The sequence below is a fragment of the Cervus canadensis genome, chromosome 7, assembly GCF_019320065.1.
Source record: "Cervus canadensis isolate Bull #8, Minnesota chromosome 7, ASM1932006v1, whole genome shotgun sequence".
NCBI lineage: Eukaryota > Metazoa > Chordata > Mammalia > Artiodactyla > Cervidae > Cervus > Cervus canadensis.
In genome coordinates this window covers 23387774-23408726 of record NC_057392.1, presented here as the reverse complement: position 1 = coordinate 23408726, position 20953 = coordinate 23387774, and the positions used below count along the sequence as shown (strand labels likewise).

At 50.4% G+C, this 20953-nt stretch overlaps 1 protein-coding gene across 11 annotated transcripts in view; it reads right to left on the bottom strand.

Annotated features, from left to right (window-relative positions):
• The window catches only part of PCNT (pericentrin), a 104308-nt gene extending 84871 nt beyond the window's left edge, over positions 1–19437 (bottom strand). For all 11 annotated transcript variants that reach the window (XM_043474643.1, XM_043474650.1, XM_043474651.1 and 8 more), the window contains exons 1-10: positions 19272–19437; positions 16241–16447; positions 10855–10932; positions 7856–8057; positions 5975–6030; positions 4800–4974; positions 4208–4344; positions 2134–2245; positions 496–739; positions 188–263 (exon numbers count right to left, since the gene is read on the bottom strand). In XM_043474643.1, coding sequence (XP_043330578.1) covers positions 188–263; positions 496–739; positions 2134–2245; positions 4208–4344; positions 4800–4974; positions 5975–6030; positions 7856–8057; positions 10855–10932; positions 16241–16447; positions 19272–19328 — 1344 coding nt within the window. In that variant the 5' untranslated portion in view covers positions 19329–19437. The remainder of the gene's footprint in view (positions 1–187; positions 264–495; positions 740–2133; positions 2246–4207; positions 4345–4799; positions 4975–5974; positions 6031–7855; positions 8058–10854; positions 10933–16240; positions 16448–19271) is intronic.
• Between the last annotated feature and the right edge of the window lie 1516 nt (positions 19438–20953).

Here is a 20953-nt window from a genome sequence, read left to right as displayed (position 1 = left end):
ACAGATGCTGAGCGAGACCTTACAAGTTCTCATTGAAAGAAAAACGCTCTGACTCTGTGGAGGTGCAGGTTCAGCAGACTGACCAAGGAGACCCGTCACATCACACCCAGGCATTCGGTCATCACACCAACACTGGACACTCAGGTCCCGTCAGTCACACCTCAAGACAACAAAGCCGGCCCATCACCTCAAGCTGCTCCCGCTGAAGGCTGAGTCCATCAAGATGGTCTCTTTCTTCTTCTGATGTCTCTTCCAAACAGGCACTGGGTGAATTCAGAGAGAAGCTGTCCTGTAAGAGCCTGACATGGCACCTTGCCACTGAACCCCACTGTCCCTGGAACCCCACTTCTGTGCCAATCTTCGGGGCCACACCCACCCACTTTGACCAGATGTCACCAACCACACCCACGTGCAGACCAGCGCCAGCTTCAACATCACCAGGCCAAGACCCAAACAATCAGTGTATTCTCCTGGGCTGGGCTGGAAGGCACTCACCTGGTTCCCATGGCCTCCAGCAGGGAGTCATCCCTTCCCTCCTGCAGCCGCCGCTGCAACAGGGTCAGGTCCTCCTGGTAGCTCTGCTCAGCCTCCCTCAGCTTCTCTTCGAAATAGAGCCTCAGCTGCTCCAGCTCGGACTCGTGCCGGCTCCTCTCCTGCTGCTGCTGCTGCTCCAAGTCTCTCTTCAGGAGCTCCAGCTCCTCCACATGAGACGCCCGGGCCAGGAGCTGCTCGCGCAACTCTTTACGGGTGGACACAAGCAAGCATCTCAGACATGGCACTCGGGGAAATGAGACACTGAAGGCCCCACCGTGCAGGGCCAGCACAGAAGTGTAAGGCGGGGGCCCCATCCCACCCCAGAACCTGTGGATGCACAAAGGCCCCCAGGGCTTGTGCTACGAGCACAGGGCCTGGTGCGGGGAGACCACCCGGGCGGCCTCAGCAAACCCCAGGGCCCCTCGAGGGCAGAGGGCTTTCTCAGGCTGGCTCCGCAAGCCACAGGGACTCTGAAGACAGAGGAGGGGCCACCTCTGCACCACCAGCCACAGGAGATGGGACCTCGGTCCCACAGCACTGGATTCTGTCAAAGGGAAGTCAGGTCATGGCAGAGCCCCACACCTTGACCTCAGCTGTGGGTGACCCTGGGCAGAAACAGCCACGCCAGCTCAGACTCCCAAGCTAGTAAACGTGGGTGGTTTTAAGCTGCTGAGATGGTGGTATTTTGTTTACAGCAACAGAACAGTAATACAGGCCATAAAAACTGTCACCACCACCACTGTTCTGATTAAGAGGTGCTGCCAGCTGGCCCACCGCAGCCAGTGACCAGCTTTCAAATAATGGGGAAGGAGACAGGTTACTGTCCCAAATCTACGTCCCCCATGAGGGCCGTAACTGCACAGGGGAGGGTGCAGAGGCAGCGCACAGGCCGTAACCCACGTGTGCAAGCACATCTGAAGCCCACCCTCAAGTCAGTCCACCAGCTCTGCCTGGAGCCACCCTCTCCCAGGGACCACCAGGGTGGGTACGGGACACGGCTGGGGCCTACACACCCCCTCAGCCATCGGGGTGATCTTGGGTCCTTTCTCATAACTCTGTCCTTTGTTCCCAACAACACCACAGGGCAGATTCTACTGTTCGAGGCCTGTGTGAAGAGCAGCAGACACGCCCACGCCTCTTGGCCCTGTGCTCTTGATGGGGGTCTTGTGCCCTCAGTAAACGTGGCATCACCTTCCAAAATCACAGCTCAGAGCCACAGGAGCCTGACAACACTTGCCACAGGTGAGCTTGCAGGCCCAAGAGGTGATATGCAGCAAGGCACACCTGTGACCCAAGTTTCCTCATGAGAACAGCGTTTCCATGGTGCTTAACCAAGCCCCATCAGGAGCCCAGTCTCACGTGGTGCATATCAACATGGAGGAGGACACAGGCTTCTAGAATCATCGCAAGCTCACCTATGGGGAAGCACGGGGGCCGCCACAGCTCCACACGGTGATGCCACAGATCTCAAAATGCACACAGGTTTACAAGACCACTTTTTTGGGCCTGCAAAACTGTTAAGTTCTAGTTTGGGGTTTCAGCAGTTCAAACTGCAGCTTTCCCTTCCGGGGACCTGGATTGGGAACACAAGACGCTCACCACTCAGCTCCTGCCTGCTGGACCTCGCGGACTCAAGCTGGGCCCCCAGGCACTGGATCTCCTCCCGGGACTGGGCCTGCAGCTCCTCATAGGATGCGCGCAGTCTCTCCAGCTGGAAAAGCAGGCACAGTGTGGGCGCCGGGCTGCGGCCCTGGCACCAGGTGAGAACACGCAGCCGCCTCAGCCCAAGCCCCCCCCACCCCCCAATCAGCAGCCCCGAGACCATCCAGAGGAATGGTCTCACGTGTGGACGCCTCTCAGGCTGTGGCCTTGTTCCCTGCAGAGACCTGCCCCCTACTTTGTCGGCGAGGGTGGAGGAGCCCCCTCCCACCAGCCCCCTTCCCCATCTGTGACCTTGGTCCCTTACCCCCCATGCAGCCTGTTTGGTTTTCTCCAAGTTGCCTGGTCAACCTCCCTGGGAAGCATGTCCTCTTTCAGGGTAAACAGAGCTTACACACCGAGTGTGTGCCACGTGCCAGCCAACCCTGCACCACTGGAGCTGAGGCACACCACCCACCCTCCTGGGGGCCTGGGTTAGAGTGGCTGCCCAGCCCCTGAAGTCACCAGCGTGGGACCAAGCCTCCAAGGGAGCGAGGGTGGTACTGGCCTGTGGCTGCCCACTGCCTATGAAATGGGACCTTCCTTTTTCAGGGCACAGGACATGCCCAGCCAGCCTGGCCTCTATCTGGAGGAGAGACAGGAGCCGGCGCAGCATGGCCAGATCCGGCTCCTCCTGGACTCCATGACTTTCCTCCCGGCAAACCCATGCACCAGCCTCAGCTAACTCCATCTGCCAGTCACTTCCTGATTTCTTGAATCAACGCATGGGGCACTGCTTGGCTCTTGGTCTTGGTGACAAAGGCCCTTCAGGTCCCTGAATGAGATATGTCCACATCACCCACATTTTGGTACGTGGAGTTCCATTGGAATAAAGTTCTGAAGATGTGAGCAGCAGAACCTTGAACCTTTGATGGCTGAAGCCTATAGGGGTGCTTGTCAAGGCACGAATTCTCCAAGGGTAGGACTGGATACCATCGTTAAGTCACAATCACAGACTTTACCTCCTGATGTGGCTACCTACTGCCTCCAGCAAATACTGAGAGTCCCTTTAAATTAGGGCTTATATGGAGGTCCCTCAAAAGACTAAAAACAGAAATGCCATGTGACCCAGCCACTCCTGAGTATACACCTGAAAAAATGGAAAAACTAATTTAAAAAGATACATGCACCCCGAAGCAACCTAAGTATTGACTGACAGAAAAATGGATAAAGAAGATGTGGACACATATATAATGGTGTACTGCCTGCATACACAGTCGCTCAGTCATGTCTGACTCTTGTGACCCCATGGACTGCAGCCCACCAGGCTCATTCTCCAGGCAAGAATACTGGAGTGGACTGCCATTTCTTCCTCCAGAGAATCTTCCTGACCCAGAGATTGAACCTGCAACTCCTAGGTCTCCTGCATTGGCCAGCGGGTTCTTTACCATTGAGCCACGTGGGATTCCCATACTGGAACACTATGCAGCCATTTAAAAAAAAAAAATACTGCCATCCACAGAAACATGGATGGACTGGAGAATATTACACCAAATGAAATAAGTCAGAAGGAGAAAGACAAATACTGTATATTATCAGTAACATGTGAAATCTAAAAAATAAAACAAATATATATACAAAAAGACTCACAGTTATAAAGAACAAACTACGGTTATCAGTGAGGAGAGGGAAGGGGAGAGAGGCAAGTTAGGGGAGGGGATTAAGAGGTACAAAGTATTAAGTATAACTAAGTATAAAATCAACTATAAGAATATGTCGTACAACACAGAGAATACAGACAATATTTCATAATAGCTATAAATAGAATATAATCTTTAAAAATTGGGACTCACTATGTTGTACGTCTAAAACTCACACAATAATTGTAAACCACCTATACCTCAACTTAAAAGTAAAAAAACACGTAACACAAATTAGGGCTTAAGTGTTGGCTGATGACAGAGCGTGAACCCAATCCAAGGTCTCCTCAACTCCCTCCTGCACCGACAGTTCAAATGAAGAAGCCAGTGCCTACCTCCAGCTGGTTCTCCTTTTCCTTCTTTTGGAATTTCAGCTCCAGCGCCTCCAAGTACTGGCAGCGCTCCAGCTGCAGGTCTGCACGCAGCTTGCTCAGCGAGGCCTCGTGCTGTGCCTCCTGCGTCTGAAGGGAACCTGCAAACGGGCCGGGGCCTCAGTTTGTGACGGCACAGTGTCCTCCGCCTGCAGCGACATGCACAGCATGTCCCCAGGCTCCCTGCAGACCCTGTTTTCTCAAGACTCTGTTCTTAGGACTCCGCTCTCCTCTGGGACAGAGGGAGGGAAGGAGGAAGGGGAAGGCACAGGCCAGCAGACAGTGCCTACTGCCAGTGGGTGTCACTGTGTAACAGAAAGTGAACAACTACATATTACTTTTTTGGTAGCAAAACAAACATGTTCCAGTAGCAGAACACGTAAAAACTGTCTCTGAAACAAAGGATTCTGGAAATTTCAGGGAACCCGAGAGGCCTGTGACCCAGGAGGCAGGACCACACTGGCTCTGTCCGGCTGGTCCGTCACATGGCAATCTCTCTAGGATGACGCAGGAAAACCAGGCCCTCCAGACTTGCTCATTTTACTTAAAGACTCACATTCAGCTTGATTTTTGGCTTGAAAAACCTTCTCTAACTCTGCTTTCTGTTGTGCCAATTCTTTCTTAAACTGGTTTTGTAAATTCTCCAGTTCTGACCGATGCTTTTCCAATAATTCCCGGCGTAGGTTTTCTAAACACGAATCTCTCTCGGATTCCCAGTCTTGCTTCAGAATCTAATTTAAATGAGAAAGAGGAAATGATAGCCAATGGTTGATTACTGACATAAAAATATTTCAACCTCGCATTCAAAACCCAGTCATCCCTGCTCAGACCAGACTGTGAGTACAGCACATGGCTTGAGGCGTCCAGTCAGACAGGAACAGCAGCAGGCAAGCATCCCAGGACATGAAGGCCTGGACCGCCAGCCAGAAACAGGAGTGGTCTCGGAGCAGAAGCACAGGAACTCAGCTGCCAAGTCAGGCATCCGTCACCCACACAGACCCAGGCGCTACAGCAATGCCACCAAGCTCTGCAGGGCAAGGCTCTGCCCAAGTGCCCCGAGCTGGACAGCTGGGACTGAGGGTGCCCTGAGCTGAGGCGTGAGGCTGTCCTCCACTTGCCACCTGTCCAGAGTGGCCAGGACACAGTCTCTAACACCACCCACTTCCACTGCCGTCACCAGCGCCAAGAGCTCTTCTGCAAAGGTGGACTTGAAAAAGAGATGGGTCACAAGAGTCAAAAGTTTGGTGAGGGACTTCCTCAGAAAAGAGCTAATTCTGTTACACCCTAAATCATAACTCTTCCCCCAAAAAGGGGGCATGGAGTGGGAGCAGCAGGACAAGCAGAGCACCAGCCAGCATGCTCAGCGCTGTCAGCACACCGACCTCTGCCTTCACCCTCTGGGACGCTTATCCCGTAACTCCACCCCCTCATGGCTTCCTAAGTGATGTCCGCGTCTCCCGTCCCTGAGGACCGAGGTCTGTGGCCTGAGCACAGCCGGGGCCAGGCCACAGGACTGCTCAGAAGCCAGACAGGAGGGAAGTGCCTCCCATCACACCAGGCCACACAAAAGACGCGAGCAGTTGCTGAGGAATCCACGCCGGGCAGGGAAAGCAGTGCGCCACACTGCCCTGGCAATGCCAGCTACGACTGCATTGTGAGAACCAAGTGGGAGACCCCGGGGGGCGAGGGAAACAGCACCTACACGGAATGACATCTTCCCATCCTATGTACCTCTATCATCTGGGCATTTTTTTCCATTTCTGATTGTAGCTTCTCCTTCAGCTCAGCTGCAAGACAAACAAACATAACAAGTGGCTCAGATCAGCGAGGCTCAGACGTCCCCATACTCTGGTTCCCCAAGAGGACAAGGCTCTGGCACCACAGGCCACTCCACAGAACACTCGCCAACACCAACAGGACAGGACAGGATGCACCTGTGAGAATCGAGGTGAAGATGGCTGCTTTGATTAGCAAATCACGCTTGTGCCCAACAGAGGACAGCAGACGTCCAGCCAGAGCAAGTTTAGGAGGGCCGTGTGAGGATGGCTCTAGGCCTCGCAGATCCCTGAGTCCGCCTCATCCTTCTGCTAGTAGAACCTCTACCCATCCACCCCGCACCAGGCCCCACATACACCCAGGGCCTGGAGTCCAAGATCCTGCAGGGCCAGCTTCCAGGCTGCATGCTGGACAATAAGTAAAGGGAGACAGGTAAAGATGTTTCAGGTCCCAACAGCTCCCCACCGGGAGGGAAAAAGCACTAGAAAAGAGGTGCCAGGCACCAGGGGCAGAGGAGGAGATGAACTGGGCCAGGGGGTGCAGCCGAGCGTGGAGCTGGGGGAGCAGCAGCAGGCGACAGCCAGCACCACCAGGTGCCGGGGGGGCGGCCCAGCAAGCCCGGGATCCATGCAGAGATCCAGCCACCGCCCTGCAAGGGCAGGTTCCACTAGGTCCATGGGGGCCCTGCCCATGGCAGAGCTGCAGGGAGCAGAGGGCAGATGGGCCTCTCTGGGGACTGTTCCCAGGGGTGCTGGTGGAGGAAACAGTATCGCAACAGGCCTAGGACAAGCATGTTTCATATTTTTAAATTTAACAAAAGCAGGGGAGGACACGGAATAATCCTGTGTTTGCTGGAATCTCTGTGAAGATGCGTCAGAGGACTGAGGAGGATGCTTCTGGGGGGTTGGGGGGCAGGAGAGGAAGAGACTGCAACCCAGAGCGGGTCAGAGAAAACAGCTCAGGGACTCTTCTGGGGGGAAAACATTCCGAGCAGGAAAATCAAGAAAAGCCACCAAACTGCTGCCTTGAAACCGTTTTAAACGGGTGAGTTATATGGTATTTCAATTACAGCTCAATGAAACTATTACATAAAAATTGATTTTTACAAAGATACCAACAAAAAATGTACCAAGAAACATCAAAAATGACAACATAAAAGTTCACTTTAAGGCCAGAGAATTGCAAGATTGAAAGGTGCTTGAGGTGCCACCAGCAGCGAGACAGCCTCTGAGCACAGTGAGGAGCCAGGGGTGGGGTACGGGTGGGCAGGGGGGCCCTGGGGCAGTGGTAGGGGTCCAGGAGGGGAACAGAGGTCCAAGTTGGGGGTCCAAGGCAGGGATGTGGGTCTGGGGTGTGGGTCTGAGGTGAGAATGGGGGTCTGGGGTGGGGGTATGGGGTGGGGGTCTGGGATGGGGATTGGTTTCTGTGGTGGGGGTCTGGGGCAGGGATGGGGATCTAGGGTGGGAGCCTGAGGTGGGGATGGGGGTCTGGAGTGGGATGGGGGTCTGGGGTGGGGGTCTGAGATGGGCGTCTGGGGCAGGGATGGGGGTCTGGGATGGGGATGGGGTCTGGGGTGGGGGTCTGAGATGGGTGTCTGGGGCGGAGATAGGGGTCTGGAGTGGGGGACTGGGATGGAGGTCTGGGATGAGGATGGGGGACTGGGATGGGGGTCGAGGATGGGAGTGGGGGTCTGGGATGGGGGTCTGGGGCAACCACAAACCGTGGCCAGAGACAGAAAGTGAAGAAGCAACAAAGAAACTCACAGCTCTCGAGCCAGGCTCCTCTGTCGACACCCCCAGGTTGTCGCCCAGCCCCACGCACAGCCATCGTGCATACCTGCCTCCTCACGGACCAGTTCCAGCTCCCGGCGCGCACGGCTCTGCAGCAGGGCCCGCTCCTGTGCATGCCGCCCGGTGAGCTCGGCGTGCAGCTCGGCCAGCGCCGCCTCCTTCTCGCGCTGCAGGTGTGCCTGCGTCCGCTCCAGCCGTGCGGCGTGCATGTCACTCAGGCTCAGGCGCAGCACCTCCAGCTCCAGCTCCTGGAGGACAGGGAGGTTACTCGTGTGCCGCCACGAAAGACAACGTCACGCCACCCAGATGAGGCATGCAGTGTCATCAAACCATAAGGACGGAAGGTAGGATGGTGGCTGCCAGGGGCTGGGGAGACGCCATCAACGAACATGGTTTCAGGTTGATAAGAGCTGTGGAGACGGATGGTGCTGAAGGATGCAGAACACTGTGAACGGACGAAGACCACGGAACTGTGCGCCCAGAATCACTAACATGATAAACCTTACGAGTGTTTCACCAGATTGGTACAAATGTAATTGAGGTTTCTGCACTGTTGCAATTTGCTGTCTGATATTGGTACAAATGTAGTTATTTTATACATCGTTTTGATGCTCATTTCTTGGTTTATTTTTTTCTGCTAATGACTTATTACTTTAAACTAGGAAAATGATGTTAGACAAAAAAACAAATTCAAGCAATTTTCTTATTTGAGTTCAAAATGGGTCATAAAGCAGTGGAGACAACTCACAACATCAACAATGCATTTGGCCCAAGAACTGCTAATGAACGTACAGTGCCAAGGAGGTTCAAGAAGTTTTGCAAAGGAGATGAGAGCCTTGAAGATGAACAGCGCACTGGCTGGCCATTGGAAGTTGACAACAACCAATTTAGAGCAATTATCAAAGCTGATCCTCTTACAACTACACAAGAAGTTGATGAAAAACTTGTTGACCATTTACAGTCTTGGCATTTGAAGCAAACTGGAAAGGTAAAAAAGCTCAATAAATGAGTACTTCATGAGCTGACCAAAAATCAAAAATATCATTGGTTTGAATTATCGTCTTCTCTTATTCTATGAAACAATAACAAACCATTTCTCAATCGGATTGTGATGTGTGACGAAAAGTGAATTTTATGCAACCAAGGACAACCAGCTCACTGGTTGAACCAAGAAGAAGCTCCAAAGCACTTCCCAAACCCAAACTTGCAAAAAAATAAAAGTTATGGTCACTCTTTGGTAGTCTGCTAAAGGTCTGACCCACTATGGCTTTCTGAATCCCAGCAAAACCATTACATCTGAGAAGTATGCTCAGCAAATTGATGAGATGCACCAAAAACTACAAGGCCTGTAACCGGGATTGGTCAACAAAATGGCCCCAATTCTTTTCCACAACAACGCGTGATCAACTCTTCAAAAGTTGAATGAATCGGGCTATGATGTTGATTCAGCCACCATATTCACCTGACCTCTCGCCAGAAGACTATCACTTCTTCAAGCATCTCAACAACTTTGTGCAGGGAAAATGCTTCCATAACCAGCAGGAGGCAGAAAATGCTTTCCAAAAGTTCACTGAATCCTGAAGCATGGATTTTTACACTATAGGAATGAGCAATCTTATTTCTCATTGGCAAAAATGTGCTGATTATAGCAGTTCCTATTTTGATTAATAAAGAAGTGTTTGAGCCTAGTTGTAATGATTTAAAATTCATAGCCCGAAACCGCAATTGCTTTTGTACCAACCTAATACAATTTTAAAAAAGACCATGACAAAAATAGAGGTTGAGGGAAGTATAAACAGAGTTTAAAAAATTATGCAAGAGGAAAGTGAAGGTGATTAAATTTAGACTTAGACAAATTAAGTATACATACTGTTTTTCATAACCTCACCATTAAAAGAACAGAAACTGTGTACTATTACTTCAAAATGCATAAAAGGATAATTTCTTTGTAAATCCCATGATAAATAATAATTCAAAGAAGGCAAAACAGGTGAAAAGAAAGGAATAAAACAGGCAAGACAAACAGAAAACCCAAATTAAATGTCTGGTGTAAGTACAGGCACAGCAGTGATGACATTAGATACAAGGGAATTCACTGCCCAATAAGATAGATTGTCAGGCTCAGTTAAACATCAACCCTATGCTATTCACCAGACATACATCTCAAACTGACGTCTGCAGAGATGCTAAAGGTGAAGGAGAGACGAGACCAGGTCCATTTACACAAAGCTCACGGCAGAATCAGCAAGCGAGTGCTCACTTGGGGTGGACAGGAGGGATCGGGCCAGCACTGGCCCACCTCTGACCAGCAGAGGGGCCAGCTGCTGTGCATGCGTACTCATCTGTGGGCTATGGGTAAGTTCTGTGTACTTTTCCACAAGGTGCTACATGCCACAGCTTAAACAAGTATGAAATGTGTATTTAAGACTGGGTCTCACAGACTCCATCAGAGACCATTTTCCCAAGCCCTCCTATGATCTAATGCAGATTAAAAACAAAACTTGCTCACTGCTACAAGCAGTGTGAACTGAGTCCAGCTAGAATTGAGTGTCTAAAATATCATTATTTTGTATTAACTTCTAATGGAGTATAATCTATAAAACTACTGAATCACTATGCTTTACACCTGAAACTAACATAATGATGTAAAACAACTATATTTCAATTAAAAAAAAAACAGATAAAATATAAGACTTTCAAGACAACATTTTGATACTGGTCAATATCTAATAATTTTTCTTGCAAATGCTAACAAAACTGAGTTGATTTGAAAAAGGAATCAATGCAATACCCGTGGAAGTCACACCAGGCACTGTGGGAGGAGCTGGGACAGTAACTCCCAGCCTGCAAGCATCTGGGGTGGGGGCCAGGCCTGGGAGGCACACTGACCAATGACAGAAGCCCGCAGGGCAGAAAGGCGGGTTCCCCCCACACACCCACCAGACAAGATCTGTGAGCAGGGCGTGAAGAGAGGCCTTCCATGCAGGGAGCTCTGCTGCCCGTTCCCACGTACGGAAGAAGACAGGGAACCCGGGAAAAGCTCACCTTCGTCATGACCCCGGGCTGCTCTGCATAGTAGCCATCCAGTTTCGGCGGCGTCCTCTCTCTGCCGGGCTCCTGCAGCTGGCGGGGAAGGGCCAGGAGGGGCGTCCACAGCGGCACCTGGGCGGGCCCCGGCCCCTCTGCCCCCGATCCCTCCACCTCTGCCCCACTCCAGGCCTGCCAGGTCCATCTACGGCCGCCTCCTAAACCAGTCTCAACTCTAAACATTGTGTAACTTGTTTCCCTCATGATGGTGCTGCACAATTTTTAATGAATTCTGTTTCTTTAAGTTACTTCACTGTGTGCTTAACATTTAAATCACTAAATTTTAGTTTCTCAACAAATCCTGGTCTTTCACATTCATGCACATTTTCTAAGCTCTTAATTTCATACAATTTCAAATATTTCATCTTTAAGATTTTCCTTTGTTAGATAAATCTTTTCCTTAAAAATCTGTAAAGTAGTATTTTGTTTTTCTAAATCACCTCAAAATTGAGTTTAAAGTTTTCCAACAAATTTTCCCCCAATAGTTTTGACACATAAATTTACAATAATTTGGGGCTTTTATCTGCAGGAAGGCTCGGTGCATTCTCCTTGTCAACTCACTGGTGGCTTCCCGCCACATCCATATGGGCTGCCAGACCCAATCTCACGTCACTCACTGCTGTCAGAGTGTCAGGGTCTGCTGGACCCAACTGCAGTTAGCAGTTTCATTTCTGGGCAGTAATAACTACTTGAGAAGTCTGGCATAATTTTATCTTTCATACAGGCCTTCCAAAGAACAGAGAAAAAATTCACTTTTTTTTTTTTTACTAGAGTAAAACATTTTATCTTGCAATTACTGCCATACCCCTGCATTTACCTAGGATGCAAGATGGATCTGAGCAACCTGCTTCTCCCATAACACAATGCTGTTTCATCATCATAAGGATGAATCTGTCAATTCAATTATTCCCAACCATGCCAACAATGTCTTAAATAATGAGGAAGCAGAGGAACCACCTAGAAGGGCAAGGGGCAGTGAACTCATCTCTCCTCCAGTTTTCTACATGACTGGCGAGACCATTTCCGTGTCCTGTTTTCAAGGTGACTATTCATGGAGGGGCTTTCCGGGCAGTACAGAGGTTAGGACTCTGAGCTTCCCCAGCAGGGGGCGCTGGTTCAAATCCTGGAGTGGTGTGTGTTAGTTGCTTAGTCGTGTCCAGCTCTTTGCAAACCCATAGACTGTAACCCCGGAGAAGGCACTGGCAACCCGCTCCAGTATTCTTGCCTGGAAAATCCCATGGATGAAGGAGCCTGGTAGGTTGCAGTCCATGGGGTCACTAAGAGTTGGACACGACTGAGCAACTTCACTTTCACTTTTCACTTACATGCATTGGAGAAGGAAATGGCAACCCACTCCAGTGTTCTTCCCTGGAGAATCCCAGGGACAGGGGAGCCTTGTGGGCTGCCGTCTATGGGGTTGCACAGAGTCAGACACGACTGAAGCGACTTAGCAGCAGCAGCAGACTGTAGCCCACCAGGTCCCTCTGTCCATGGGATTCTCCAGGCAAGAACACTGGAGTGGGTTGCCATTTCCTTCTCCAAAAGGAACTATAGAAAGAAAGAAAGTGAAGTTGCTCAGTCGTGTCTGACTCTTTGCCACCCCATGGACTGTAGCCTACCAGGCTCCTCCATCCATGAGATTTTCCAGGCAGGAGTACTGGAGTGGGTTGCCATTTCCTGTTCTATCAAATTCTGGTAGGGGACCTAAGATCTCATTATGTCGTTTGACATGGCCAAAAATTTTAAATAGCCCAGCAAACGTGAAACTAGCATACTGGGTTATTCTATTTATAAAATACTCAAAGCCAGCAAGACTATAAACTATTCTTCTACAAGTCAAGGTGCTCCGAACACAGAAAGTAACTTGAGACAGATCACAGAATTAAACACAGAAACCAGGCCATAAAGCCTCAAGCAGACATGGAAGACGATCTTCACAATCAAAGGACAGGAGAGATCTTTCGGACAAAGAAATCACTAACCACAGAAAAAAATGATGAACTCAACATCAAAGTTAAGAATATTTGCTTATTACAAGACATCATTAAGAAAACAGCTAGGTTAGCAAGACCAGGAAAAATATTTGTAGTACATACATCCCCTGGAGAAGGGAAAAGCTACCCACTCCAGTATTCTGGCCTGGAGAATTCCATGGACTACAGTCCACGGGGTCACAAAGAGTCGGACACAACTGAGCAACTTTCACTTTCACTTTCTTTACATCTAACAAATAACCTGGAACAGTAAAGACAAAAAAGAACCACAGGTTCCCCCACAACCAAAAGATGAGCCTTCCTAAAAAAGTTCTCGTAAGCCAAAATGGCCCAAAAGTAAAGAATCAATTGCATTTCTTCATAAAAGTGAAAACCCTTTCTGGATTTCTTTCAGTTAGCAAAAAACAGGTATTAATTTGGCCTTTTACAAAAGTGAAGTGGTGTAAAGCAAACATTCAAAAAGTGGGGATAGCTATATAAACAAATATTCCACTTTAGTTAGCAAATTTGTTTTTCACAAGCATGAGAATTAGCAATTCTGAAGCTTATGTATGTGTATTTTAAGACTGAGTAAATAAAGATATTGTAAATAAGGATGTAAGGTTTCTCACTATGGGTAAAAGGAGCTAAAAGTAAAGAAAGGGGGAAAGCTAGAATAAATTTTGTACTGTTGGATTAAAATTGAAGATGTTAGTATTAATTTATGATTTTTACTATACATACAAATAAAGAAATATGTACAGATGTGTTTGAATATACATTTACTTATATTTTCCTGCTCTCTTTTGAAACAGCCCAGAAGCAACTGCACCCTGCTAACAAGAAGCGTACCGAGCACACAGATCGTGGCTTCTAAAACCATCCTCCACCAAAAGGAGCCAGGGCTCCTAGAAGAAATGACTGGTTCAGGGCTGCAGAAGGGAAAGAACCAAATAAGCCTGGAAAGTCTTGGTGCAGAAAGTATGGAAGTAGGTGCAGCAAACAATGAGTGCATGTTGAAAGGTCACCGATGCCAATCCAAAGGCACTCCCAATGGCCAAATGTATGTGTTTCAGCAACAAAATAAACACTGATATGATGGATTAAAACCCATAATAAAGTAAGTATCTAGCAGTCTATACTGATATAAATTATTGAATAAATCAATAAGTTGGGGAGGAGCTGCAGTTCCTCCTTAGAGTAAAATACCAGTTAACATGTGCAGGTGGAATGACGGAAACACAGTCATCGTCCAGCCAGTACCGCCGTCGTTACTGCAGGCAAGAGTCCGCAGTGAAAGCTAAAACTGACAAAAGGTTTACAGGATCTCTAAGTACCTCCACACAACACACTTATTAACTACCAAGGTAAAAACAGAAACCTTTCTATCAGAAGAAATCTGGCAGGCCCCCCAGTACTGAGACATACCACCCGTGCCTCTTCTCAGATAACCCTTGGCAGGCAATATCATCACCTCCACAGTGTTCCTGCTAAAATGTACTACCTGACTTCAATCAGGAGAAAACACTGAACAGAGCCAAACTGACAGGGATCCTACCACATAACTAGCTGCTGCTGCTGCTAAGTCGCTTCAGTCGTGGCCGACTCTGTGCGACCCCATAGATGGCAGCCCACCAGGCTCCCCCATCCCTGGGATTCTCCAGGCAAGAACACTGGAGTGGGTTGCCATTTCCTTCTCCAATGCATGAAAGTGAAAAGAGAAAGTGAAGTCGCTCAGTCGTGTCCGACTCTTAGCGACCCCATGGACTGCAGCCTACCCAGCTCCTCTATCCACGGGATTTTCCAGGCCAAGAGTACTGGAGTGGGGTGCCACTGCCTTCTCCACATAACTAGCTAGTACCCTACAAATGTCGAACTTGTAAAACACAAAGAAGACTAAGAAACTGTCCAGATTGGAGGAGACTAAGGTGACAAGGCACTGAACGGCAATACAGAACCCTGGACCAGAAAAAAATGGGAAAAATTAGAAAAAGCTCTATCAATTAGCTCACAGTATTGTTTCAATGTTTACTGAAACTGCATAATCATTTATATTGTGATTACACAGATATCAGTGTTTCAGGAATCTAGGTGAGGGATAACCAGGAACTCTGCTATTTTTTAAAAACTTTTGTAGCTCTAACATTATTTTAAAACAAATAGCTGAAAAATACAAAACTTTTAACTTAAAATTTTAAAAAAAGAGACTTGTCTAATTTGAAAGTAAAGATACAAAATAATAAATGCTAACTTACACTATGAGCCTTTCTCCTCAAAGAGCCTAGGCAGGAAACATACAGAGAAAAGCCACTAAGAGTAAGAGCTTAAAAAAAAAAAAAGAGTAAGTGCTTGGCCCCCTCAACATGGCGTTCATGTACTTAGCTGCAAAGTGACAAGGCTACTGAGAACCACAGCTCTACCCCAGAGAAGCAACAAGAAGACAAGCATGAACAGCAACTAAAATCCAGTCTCAGGTCTCTGAGAGCACAGGCAATGGAGGGCAAGTCAGCTGGCACAGGCTGGTCCAGAGGCTCAGGCATCAGAGTTCTGCAACGGCTCCCGGGCAAAGTTGGAGCACCACGACAAGGCCTTCCCATTTGCCAAAAGAAACATTCTAGGTTTGTAGGTAGAATATCATAAACTATGCTGGTAATCATCTCATTTTTTTTCAATAAGGCTGTGCAAACACAACATGGTTTTGAGTTAGCCTGCCCTCAGCCACCAGTGCTCTGCTCATTCTAGCAAACCCCTGCCCTGCCCCTGCCACACGTAAGCAACAGATACTTCTGGTTCAAGGCCCCTTGCTTGTAATACAGGCGAGAGGAGGCCCCAAGGAGAGCCCCCATGCAGGCCATCAACAGGCCCAGCAAGGCCATGCACCCTGCACACCCAGGTCCACACCTGCCCCTGCAGCCACAGGGCCTCAAGCAGCAGACAAGACAACGTTTCTGTGACACATTCACCCCTTGCCTCCTCATTCCATGTTCAGAAAGAAGGGGAAGACTACAACCAAGAACGAGGCGGATTTGAGAGCACATGAAAGGACGTTACGGTTTAAGTGTCAGAGGGGCCGCTGCACAGCCACACCTGAGGAGCCCACACTTGTCAAGCTTCTGTTACCACAGCGTCACCAACACGGACACTCGCCTTCAAACAGTCCATTCAACATTTCTCAAAATCATGTGATGAAGAAAAAACTTTTAACTGTAAGTAAAACTACAAAAATACACTCCCCATCTGTAAGACAGAATGAAACCCTCTTTCCCTAACTTTGGATAGACAAAAACAGACGCAACACCACTTTCAGTACACAGGCTAGCAAGAACTAGAAGATGAGCAACACGTGGAAACACAAAGCTGACTAACGGCACCTGAGCGGCTCCCGCGCCATCAGGGGTGTCGCCGCAGGTCGGGTTCTTGCCAACGTCCAGGCCTCCCAGGAGCGCACCGTCCCCGGGCCCGGCTACCGGACTCTCCTCCGTGACAGGCGCATTGACAGTCGTGCCCTTCCTCTTCGCCGGCGTTTTCTTCGGATGCGTACAGTCACCTTTTGTTTTTCTCTGTCTGAAGTGAGCAAGCTGCGCAGAAATGTAGAAAAGTAGTAGAGACAAAGGTAAGCAAGGAAGAAGTAACAGAACCACAAGCTGAGCGAGCTTGAGGGGAGCATGAGGCTCTGGGGCCCACGCAGTCCACGCGGCCACACCTGGCCAGACACACGTCACCCGGGTCCCTGCCCCACAAACACTGCCGCCATTAACATCGAGATGCTGGGATTCAGAATCGCACTGAAGAACCTAACAGTGAGGATGGTTAATGATGCCCACAGACAAAGGAAAGCAATAAGGCTGGCTGGCAGAATAGCTTTTCTAGCCCGTAACAGTTTACAAAAAAATTGAAAAATTTAGAGATGCATCTATTTTAAAAACTGACAGCTTAATCAAGGCACATTTACAGTTTAAAATTATATAAAAGCTAAATCTCTCCCCTTTTGCCCCATTTTCCCCCAATCAGAGAAATCATAGTGTAGCCAAAACTTCCTTGCCATAGATTCTGAGACAAGGTACAGAAATAGCAAAAAATTAATTAAGCCAGGTCAATCTAACATCCTCCTTTATGGAATCAGATGTTCTAGTTTTCATGACACAGCTCACCAAAACACCAGGGACCGCCACAGAATGTCCCTATCAGAAGGCATACCTGGCAGTGTTCAGTCCGTCAAATCTGAGGGTTTTAGACTGCTCACATACTGTCTCTCACAACACCTTATTCAAAAGGTGTGACTGCTAACATCAGCTTTTCACAGGAGGACAAGGTCCTTCACATGACAACTGTGGTCATGAAAGCAAATGCATGTAACACGTTTGTGTGAATGATAACAGAGGCTCACGGTCTCATGGGCATGGGAAAATCACAAAAGGAATTTAAGTGAGAGAAACCGTCTGTCAAGACCAGACACTGCCTTCACAACTAGCCCCATCTCCATCAAATCTAATGTCACTGAGTTCCCTTCCTGCATCACAGACCTGGTCCCTCGCCTGTGGTCACCCAAGGAGAGGCATTTGTTTTTTCCCCCAAGGTTAAAATCTCCTCCTCATTTAGACATATTTAGAAACTGTCGAGCTCAGGGAAAATGATATTAAACTGTCAGTTGCATCTTCTTCCTATGTGCCAGGCACACGGAAAGGTAGGAAAACACACTCCAGCCTCACTCTTCAAACCCCAGTCAGAAGTCTGACCTGCATGGGAAGCTTGCAGAGGCCGCTCTGTCCTCTGCCTGCCACCCTGCCCTCCACCTCAGCGCCTCACACCCTCACCGTGTGTTCTGAATGGTCTCTAATAGAGTGGCCCTGCAATTTCCTTAAGGGAAGGAACTATCACTGATCCATCTGAATTCCTGCAAGGAGATCCAACCAGTCCATCCTAAAGATCAGCCCTGGGTGTTCATTAGAAGGACTGACGCTGAAGCTGAAACTCCAATACTTTGGCCACCTCATGCAAAGAGCTGACTCACTGGAAAAGACCCTGATGCTAGGAGGGATTGGGGGCAGGAAGAAAAGGGGACAACAGAAGATGAGACGACTGAATGGCATCACCGACTCGATGGACATGAGTCGGAGTAAACTCCAGGAGTTGGTGATGGACAGGGAAGCCTGGCATGATGCGATTCATGGGTTCGCAAAGAGTTGGACACGACTGAGCGACTGAACTGAACTGAACTGACCACATCTGACCTCAAACATCACAGGACTCCGCAGGTTCTGCCCCCAAACGGCCGGAACGCGGTGGGGCGGGGCGGGGCGGCTAACCCCAACCCTGATCCAGGCTTTCTCCACCTTCTCACAGGGGCGTCTGAACTACACACGGCTCAACCTCCACAAATTACCCAAAACGCTGAATACTGGATGGCGCCTGCGTGGATGGTCAAAGCAGATTCAAGGAGCTACAGAGCTCCCGCGGCACTGCAGCCTGGGGACGGGACACCTCCCGGTGGATTCGTCCGAGCGTCTGGAGTTCCAGGCCCGGTGCGGGGTGGGGATGGGTGGGTGGCCAGAGACCTCCACCCTCACCTGCTGGAACCGTCTACCTGGGCCCCAAGCGGCGCAGGCGCTTCAGGAGCCGGACACCAGGGAGGAGGTGAGGCATTCCTTAGTGTAAACAAATTCGTGCTCAGGAACACTACTCCAAAAGAAAATTTTTACAGAAAAAAGCAGGACTCCGTGTAAACGAACATCTGCACGTAGTTTTAATCGGATAGAAGCTGAGCTGAGCCCTAGGGGAAGGACCTGTGATGCCCAACTGCAGGGAATCCTGGCCTCCAAGCCCTCCAGGAATCAGGGCAGGGACTGGGAGGTGCGCAGGTGCGAGCAGGTGTAAAGTTGTGGTGACCGCGCCCGACCCCGCACCTCGGGCTTCGGGAGCGGGCAGGCGTCAGAGACACCGCGTCCCGACGACACCACGGCCTGTCAGTGAAACCGCCTCGCCCGCTAAAAAGACAGGTTGCCTGGGGCCGGGTACCTGCAGGGGCTGGGCTCCCTGCGGGACGGGTGGGGGAACCTGCCTTTCTTAACTCCGCCCCTGCCCCTGCGCAAGCGCAGCCCCGCCAGTCCCGGCGTACCCCGCGCCCGTCCTCCCCGCGAAGCGCTGCGCGTCACCAGCCGCTGATTGGCTGCGGCTGCGATAGGGGCGGGAACTGGCTGAGGGCGGCGGATTCAAGATGGCGGCGGCCAGGGGGTGGCCTCTAGCCGAGTCGGCAGAAAGGGCAAGAGTGCTGCGGCGGCGGCGGCGGCGCCGACGGCCCCCGCCTGACTGCTTCCGCTCCTGGGAGGGGGCAGTGGCGGGCATTGGAGCCCGCCCTATGGACCCCACGCCAGGACAGCACGGGGAGGAGGCGCTGCCATTTACCTTCGCTCTCCCAGCTTCCACTTTTTTGCGCCGCTGCTCTTGCTCATCATCTTCCATCTTCCTCTGGGGCCCTTAGCCAGTCGCCAGGTGGTGGCTGAGCCGATGCGGCGCCGCCTTCGCTCTATTTACACTCCCTCCCCCTCTCCTGGGCTCACCCTCCCCCCACGACAACTGTCACGCAGACGTGGGCCCGCCCCACGTCCGGCCCCGCCCCGAGGCGTGCACCCGGCTGGTGGCCAATCAGGGGCCGCGGTCCTGCTCTCGCGCCAGCGCGCGCAGGGCGGTGCGTCCAAGAGGTGCGGCTCAGCGGAGCTCCGCCCCAGCTCCTTCCTCTCCGATTGGTGAATGTCCGCTCCCGCCTCTTCGGGCGGGACCAATGAGCGGGGCGCGGCGGCTTCGGCGCCCTCGGCGGTTGGTAGGTTTGAAGCGCCCGGTGAATTTGGGAGCGGGAGTACTCCGGCTCGCCCTGGTGCGGCTGCTGGTTCTTGTTCCCCGGAGGTTCGGGTCGTATGGGAGGAGTCTACGCAGGCGCCCACTTGGGTCGAGCTTTGCAAGAGCCCAGGGACAAGTCCAGGAGGCCGGGCCCCATTGCGTGGACGCGCCAGCTCGGGGCTGTACCTGAAGTCGTATTCGAGGTGTCCGTCGCCGGACCCCGGGGTTGCAGCACCCAAACTTTCATCTCTAGGGGTCCTGGCCCTGTGTGTGTCACGATAACAGACAGCAGGAACAATCACTTGCTTTCGTTCCTAGGCATCCCTCCCTTGGGTCCCGCTGGCGCCTGTACCCACGGAACCGGAGTGCCAGGGGCGGCCACAAATAGTTCAGTAGGAATCGGCGCCAGGATCCGCCAGTCCAAGGATCCCAGAGCTGCAGGGACAAGAAGCCACTGGCGGTGCTGCCACTCCTGGGCCCATGGATTCTCCCCAGTGGGCACACAGTGCTGTATCGAGAACTCAGTGCGTCTATGCCCAACTTGCATCTTCTGGTTAGTGCGGTTCACGGTTTGACCAGGGGACCCCACAATCATGGGTCCACTCTGGCACCTCTGATATAAAGCATTGCCCTGCGTCAGAGTGTTAGGAGGGACTCTCTGCACTGGGAAACTGAGAGGGTCAGGCTGAGGCTCTAAGGGCAGGAAAGGCAAACCCATGCCTGGAATACAAGTGTATTCCTGTTAGGGCAGTCCCTGGAACCCAGCGTGAAAAGGGTTTCATAGGGCCTCCTTGCTAAGGGGCATTGTTTAGTTGCTAAGTTGTGTCCAACTCTGTGACCCCATAGACTGTAGCCCACCAGGCTTCTCTATTCATGGAATTTTCCAGGTAAGAATACTGGAGTGGATTGACATTTCCTTCTCCAAGGGGCCTGCAAAGATGCAATTAAAAATGTTACAGCAATTGTACCTAGTTCTAGATCACCAGAGGGAGAGAGCTGTTTCAGTGAAAGTCTGTTCTTACACAGAAAAGTTTTAAGACCTGGAAATGTTTGGATAAAAGCATAAATCATTCCAAATACTTTGTAAATGGTTATTAAAAAGGAATATGCTATACTTCTCATTCAAGTTTCTGTGAACCTAAAACTGTTCCAAAAGATAGTCTTATTAAAAAAATTTTTTTAAAGAAAAGGAATGTGATGTGGGTTATGAATTCATGATCTGTGTGTCAACTGGAGTCTCATGAAACCAT